Source organism: Corylus avellana, chromosome ca2 (genome assembly GCF_901000735.1).
Source record: "Corylus avellana chromosome ca2, CavTom2PMs-1.0".
In the NCBI taxonomy this organism is placed as follows: Eukaryota; Viridiplantae; Streptophyta; class Magnoliopsida; order Fagales; family Betulaceae; genus Corylus; species Corylus avellana.
The window spans coordinates 45,446,860-45,453,920 of record NC_081542.1 but is presented as its reverse complement, the minus strand read 5'-3'; the positions used below and the strand labels follow the sequence as shown (position 1 = coordinate 45,453,920).

The 7,061-nt window shown below is 34.8% G+C and overlaps 2 protein-coding genes across 2 annotated transcripts in view; one reads left to right on the top strand and one right to left on the bottom strand.

The window, feature by feature from the left end:
- Nucleotides 1–2,917, top strand: LOC132169962 (ankyrin repeat-containing protein BDA1-like). Its single transcript, XM_059580899.1, has 4 exons — nt 1–169; nt 305–679; nt 1,123–1,217; nt 2,714–2,917. Exons 1-4 carry the CDS (start codon nt 1–3, stop codon nt 2,915–2,917), a joined length of 843 nt encoding a protein of 280 aa, XP_059436882.1.
- A 943-nt stretch (nt 2,918–3,860) lies between these two features.
- Nucleotides 3,861–7,061, bottom strand: part of LOC132169961 (G-type lectin S-receptor-like serine/threonine-protein kinase At1g11330) — an 8,012-nt gene continuing 4,811 nt past the window's right edge. Inside the window, exons 6-7 of the mRNA XM_059580898.1 lie at nt 4,569–4,675; nt 3,861–3,972 (exon numbers count right to left, since the gene is read on the bottom strand). Of these exons, the coding sequence (XP_059436881.1) occupies nt 3,861–3,972; nt 4,569–4,675 (219 nt within the window). The remainder of the gene's footprint in view (nt 3,973–4,568; nt 4,676–7,061) is intronic.

The following is a 7,061-nucleotide window of genomic DNA, read 5'->3' as shown; positions in this document are numbered from 1 at the left end:
ATGGATTGGAGTCTGAGGGACTCTGCCGAGCAAAGAAACATTGATAGGAGTGTGAGAGATGCTGCTGAGCAAGGAAACATTGATGCCTTGTACGTATTGATAGAGAAGGATGCACATGTTTTGGATAGGGTCGATAAGATTCCATTTCTTGACTCCTTTGCACATAGCTGTATCTGCGGGGCACATCCATTTCGTCAGGGAGATCATGGGCTTAAAGCCCTCGTTTGCTAGGAAGCTTAACCAATATGGCTTAACCCCTCTTCACATTGCTTTGCAAAAAACCATGCTTTTAATTTTGAAAAAGATTACATCTTGCAAAGAAAACAAGCCATATTGGTTGACCGACTACTTGATTTTGATAAGGACTTTGTCCGTGTCCGAGGAAGGGAGGGTGTGACTCCTTTGCATTACGTAATTCAAAAAGGAGACCTCTATTTTTTGAAGAAATTTTTAGAAGCCTGCCCCGAGTCTCTTGAAGATGTGACAATTCGAGGAGAGAATGCCTTGCATATAGCCTTAAAATATGACATGATCGATGTTTTTCGGTACCTGGTACAATGGCTTGGGCGGGCTTGTTTTAAAGATGCCAAATTGTTGCAGGGGAAACTGCTTGATGGGCGGGATGATGACGGCAACACTCTTTTGCACGTTGCAGTATCCAGAAATCAACCAGAGGCAAGTCCTTTCCACTCAAGTTTTCTATCATGTTGGGTGACCCAAAATTTTACTTGAGCTTTCGGTGTGAGATTTTGCTTTTATTTTCGTGGGTTCTAAAGTATTGTTTATAGCAATATTTGGGTTTTTATTTTTAATTAATTGGGGCGAATGTAACGCTCCACCCCAAATGACACTCAATATTGTATGTCTGTTTTTGACTCTCGCAAACCAGATATTTTAGAAGGTCACCTATCCTATTACTACTCTCGCATAAGCTTGTTTAACTGCAGAGTTCAGATGAGATCATGTCCATCACGACTTTAAAACGCGTTAATGTCAAGAAGGGTGTGAGTATATATATAAGTACATCTCTATCTCCAAGCATGTGAAATGCCACATGGCCCACATCAAGTGTTTGGATCAGTAATTATATATGCATCTCTGCTAATTTTCTGCATCTTGCAGGTAGTGTCATGGTTATTGGATCAGTAGTTCATATAAAGAATCTTGAGGGTCATACGGTGCTTGGCATCCTGGAACTCCAAAGCCAACAAACACAGGTGGACAACCATTGGTGGCGGATCCAGGATCTTCACTCTTAGGGGGCATTTTTTTATGAATAAAAAAATAAAATTAATTAAAAATATTAAAATAATAATTAAATATAAAAAAATGACAAGCTCTTATTTATAGAGATGCTCTTCGAATTTGGTATTTATCACTAGGATTATAATCGCACCTTTTTTAAAAAAAAAAAAAAATTTCTGGGCAAATTTGCTAAATCTATTTCAACACTCGTTTAGAGTTTGATTGGAACTCAATAGAATTGTTGTTTTTATCTATAATATCAGATAACTACAATTATATATTTATACAATTAAAATATAAAACAAAAAGTCAAAAACTATATAAATTCATAAATAATTAAATATAAAAACAATTATCAAGAAGAAGCTGAATTAATAGCAATATAAAAATTACAACAATCAATTGAAAAGAACAATTTAAATCTAAATCTAAAAATTTGATTATATATTTACATGATTACTTCCCTCAATTTTTTGTTGAAGTTATTATCAAGAATAGGCTGAATTAATAGCAATATAAATATTAAAATAATTAATTGTAAAGAACAATTTAAATTTAAATCTAAAAATTTAATTACATATTTACACACCTCAATTTGGTGAAAGTATATTAGAATATATTTCATACATACAATTAAAATATATAACAAAAATAATATATATTTATAAAAAATTAATTTAAAATAGAAATTTAAATATAAAAACTTAATCAATGTAAAAGTTGTCATAAAAATGTAAATTTACAAAATCAAAAGTTACTAGTTCATCTCCATTTCCCTCCCCTTATAAGTCGTGCTTATTGATTGAGCACTAAACTTTAGGCTTTTTTTATTTATTTTTTAAAGTGTAAATTTTGGCTTTTGTTTATTTGCTTTATTTATTTATTTTTGGAGAAAAGGCTTTTGTTTTTAATCCTTTTTTTTTTTTTTCTAATTAAACCAGCCGAGCCACTGGCCCATAATCCCATTGACGTTTTTTTTCTTTTTCTTTCCAAAGCCCACTTACTTGTAAACAAGAAAGAAGCTAAATTTTTTAACTTGTCCACAAAGAGTCCAAAATAACAAGGACATGAGTGTCAATTTGCCTACAAACAGACCAAAGCTCACTTATTTAAACAGTGTGTTTAATTAAAGGGCATGATTGTCAATTTGCTATCATCTTCTTCCTCCATCTTCTTCCTCATTTCATCCAGTAACTGAAAGTCTGAAAACTGCAGGCGCAGCAGAAAAATTTTGACGTCCCAACACTGCATCAATCGTTTGCCCCGAATAACTGGGGCATAATTATGGCCGAAGGGGCTAAGATGGGGCATCATCATGGATGAGGGGTATAAGAAATTTTTTTACCAAGGGGTAAGAAGAACTTTTAGGGGTCAATGGATTGGAAAGATTCTACGACAACATTGTGTGAGGTGTTTAACAACTAGGCTTGAACATTACTCAAGATCTTTTATAACAATATTTGTGAAGTTTTACGTAGGAATACGTCGCCGGCAAACAGTTATAACAGAGGAGAGGCGGAATGCGCTGTTGGTCGTTGCTGGATTGCTAATAACGGTCACCTACCCGGCAGCACTCAGCGCTGATCAACCCAATGAGTTCAACTGCACATCCCCATCCGATCAACGCTACCAGTGCCGGTCACTTCAACTGCACAGCCCGGTTCAACCCTGACATTGAATCTCGAGACAAATTTGTGGGAGTCTTTTACGGAATAAATACTGCCGTCTTTTACCTGACAAATGTTACACTTTTCTTCCTCGTCCCTCCCGATTTTATTGGATGGCTGTTCACCGTACTCGTTGGACTCCTATTTTGTTGCTATTGCTTTTCATCTCCGTTATTATCAAATGCTCGGATTATAGCCTGCAGGTTTGGTATCTTTGGCGGATATTTCGTGTTTCTTCCACTTCTTTTGTGTTTTAGGATGGTTAAGTCGAGATTTTTCTTGGAATATTTTTCTTCCGGATCCAAGAAAGATCTTTCTTAATTACTCACCCGCCATCCATCCTTTTACTCTAATCATATAATATATTGTTGCTTTCTTTCTACACTTCTAAAGTCATGTGACGTATTCTAGTGAGAATTTTTTTTTTTTTTTTTTTTTGGGTTTTTGTGTGTGTGAAAGCTAAGTACATGGGGAAGGGGAATTTGGTGTACATGATATATTTCTTTATTTTTATTTTTTGTGAGCAAATTTGTGTGATGTACTTTTTTTTTTTTTTCGTACTTGTGTTTTGTATTAGTAAGCTTTAATGAAGGCTCTGTATTCTCTTAAGAATTTTACTCTTTTTTTCTAGACAACACTAAGAAGAACTTTAAGAGGAGAGAAGTTCTAAATCTAGATCTTCCTTCCTCTCCTTTCATCTAAAATTAAATGGTAATTTTAAATACCACATCACATTTGGGATGAGTTTAGGAGGACTCTAGTCGTTCTTATATCATTACTCCATTAGAATATTTTACTGTTCACACATTCCTAAGTACATACTTACGGTTAGACAAAAAAATGTTATTTTAAAATTAAATTCTGCTCTCCTAAATAAGTTTCCTGATTTAGTCCCTAAATGTACAAGAGGCATTACATAAAATGAGTAATGAACATAGATGTACCGAATCATATTTCATTACAACCAATCTTTCCTTTGGGTACTCCTTCCCTTTTAGGAGGGTTTGCTCCTAAACCAAAAACCATCTCCATCTCCATCTCCTTACCTCTCTCCTTCCACCTAGTTTGCCATTTGGAAATTAAACTTAAATGAAAGACTCAAGCTTTTTCTCTGGAATGTAGCATGGAATATTATTATTCCCACCAAGTCTAGGATCAGCTCTAATAGAGTTGAAATTCGTGGACTGCTTCTTAGTACCATTTCAAGAGATTATCCTTCCAACACAAGTTCAAAGATGAAAGGCTTAGAGGTCTATCGAGATGAGCCGACAGCTAGGGGATACTTTCAATATGCCTAAATTAGTATATTTCTTAGGATAAAAAGGCTCTTGATCGATTATGGAGTCCTTAGAGCATAGTGGATAAAACGTGTTGCGTCTTTGATAGGACATTTCCTTTTTTTACATGCTCACCTGCCTAATTGGATTATTTCACCAATTGCACGAAAAATGTATTTTGCATTTAATTAGCACAATGAATACGAATAGAGAAGCTTCCTACTGCCCAGGGGCGGACCCACATATATTCGTCCCCCCAAAAGTTTTAAAATTCTTCTTAGAATATGTCATTTTTAAAAAAATTGTCCCTCCAAAATGCTATATTTGTCCCTCATAATTTTTCTTTTCACATTTTTCCCCCTCTTGCAACATAGAAAACCGGAAATACTCCCATCCAATTAGTTTCTTCCCGTTGACTTCTGACCAAACTCCAGACCTAATTTGAGACTTGAAACTGCTTTTTTGTGGGACTTTGAGCTTTGCACTCTGCATAGCATCATGTCAACTTGTCAAGGCATCAAGTCATTACGCTCAAAAAATAGCATTTCTTTGTTGGGTCCAATACACTCGATTTGCTATTTCTGGTGATTTATTTTTTGTTCAAAACTGAACCTACTATAATCAAGTTGACACCAAGCTCATAGCTGATTTTTGAGGGATCCAATCCAATGATATAGTTCAAGTCCCACAAAATTTCCAATTTTTTTTTTTAAAAAAATGTAAAATCAGTTACTGTGGTTTACTTAATTTGCAATTAACTCTATGTGGTATCAAAATGAATTCAAAGGTCCTTAAGATATTCAAAAAATAATTTAGTTCCTACAGTCAAATTCCATTGACTGACTTAATAGATTCTAATAGTGTAAAACATTAGAATTAATAAAATTGTGATACTTGTCCTATTTAAGTCAGTGTCACACTAACAGAATATGTTAAATTAGTGGACGGAATTTGATTGTAGGGACTAAATTATTTTTTTGGCATATCTCAGGAACCTTTGAGTTCATTTTAGTACCACAGGAAGCTAATTGTAAGTTAGAAAAATCACAATGACTAATTTTACATTTTTTGTTTTTGTTTTTGTTTTTTTTTTTCATTTGCTTGAGACCAAGTCAGAAATTTAATAATGAAACGTCTAATCAGCTACAATATTTGCTAGATACTATAGTTGGTGCATAGTATAGAATATAGTTGATTGTTGAGTGAATTGTAAATGTGAGTTTTTGTATTCGGATGTATAGAAAAACAGATTATAGGAGTGTGCTTATTTTTCTACAGATTGGAGATAGAATGTTTTAGAGTAGAGTGGTCAGCTTGGCTTGGGTAACTGAAAGTCTAAGACCACACGGCACATTGGGTAAAAATTATTATTGGATCAAAATTCAAGTATGATTCATCTAAAATTTAATGTTGATTTTAAAAGCCACATCTTCTTTAAGAGGAGAAAAGGATGGTCCCTAACATTACTCAGGTATTTATTGGCTTGCCATATTGGACTGTACTTTTTTCATGTTTGCCTCCTACTAATTGTCAAAGAAAATGGAGACAAGATTTTTAAGCATTTTCGATTTTTTTATTTTTTTTTGTTCTTTTATATATTTGGTCAAATATTTTGTAACTTTTGAGTACCTCACTTTGCATATATAGGGAACACACTCGGCATATATAAAGACAGATTATATATTTCTATGTGATCATGTATTTATTTAAGTTCGTCCCCCCTAGGGGTGTAAACAAGCCGAGCTTGAGCGAGCTTTCCTTGTTCAGGCTTGGCTCGTTTAAATTTTACTCGAGCTCGAGCTCGAGTCGAGCTCAAGCTCGAGTCGAGCTCAAGGGGGAGCCAAAAAAATCGAGCTCGAGCTAATAATAAGTCGAGCCGAGCCAGCTCACGAGCTGGCTCTTATATTTAATGTTTTTGTTTTAAATTTTTTTTTTTAACTTCAAGTACTCTTAAATGGCTTAAGAAGTTAGTTTGTATATGAGTATTTGCTTAGCCTGGCTAGTCGAGTATGAAGCCTGAGTTAATACAGAAAGGCATTTGGTTTCAAAGAGAGAGGATATGCATCCTTTTATAGATAAGCAAACTTGGAGATTGATGTTTTCTTAACAATGTGGGACAAGTTAACAGGTTGCATTCAAACTGCATTGGGACAACGCCCCCTACAAAAAAATATTTTTTTAACGTCTCTCTCTCAATCCCCCTCACCAGTCACAACGGATCTTCCACCTGAACTCTCATTTCCCACTCTCTCACTCTCGCTCACCAGACAGGTAGTGATAGTGTTTGAGTCTGTTTGATTCTTCAATAGTTTATGCCTTTCGCAATCTCCCTCAATAGTTTCTGCTTGATTCTTCTTCCTTTCGTTTGGATATGCTTTAATTGAATCGAGGTTTTTTTAATGATTGCTCTCTCTCTCTTTGATCACGAAGGGTGTAGAATTTTCCATTCTCTAACGCTTAAATATAAATGCAATTTTAAGGTTTTAATAATTATGAGATTTATAATTAATTATGTATTACTTAGTTTATATATATATATATATATATATATATATATATAGACACACACACACTCGAGCTTATACGAGCTGTTCACGAGCTTAGCCGAGTCGAGCCGAGCTTGCTTCGTTTAATATTCGAGTTAGGATTTGTGTTCATGAAGTGCTTCATTTAATATTCGAGTCGAGCACGAGCCGAGCTTATGCGAGCCGAGCCCAAGCTTGCTCGCGAGACGCTTCGCTCACTTAACAGCCCTAGTCCCCCCAAGTCGAAAATCCTGGTTCCGCCCCTGCTATTGCCCCAAGTTAAATAGTGGATATTATTGGGAAGACCTATAATATATATGTATATCTCTTGTATATGTTCCTTAATT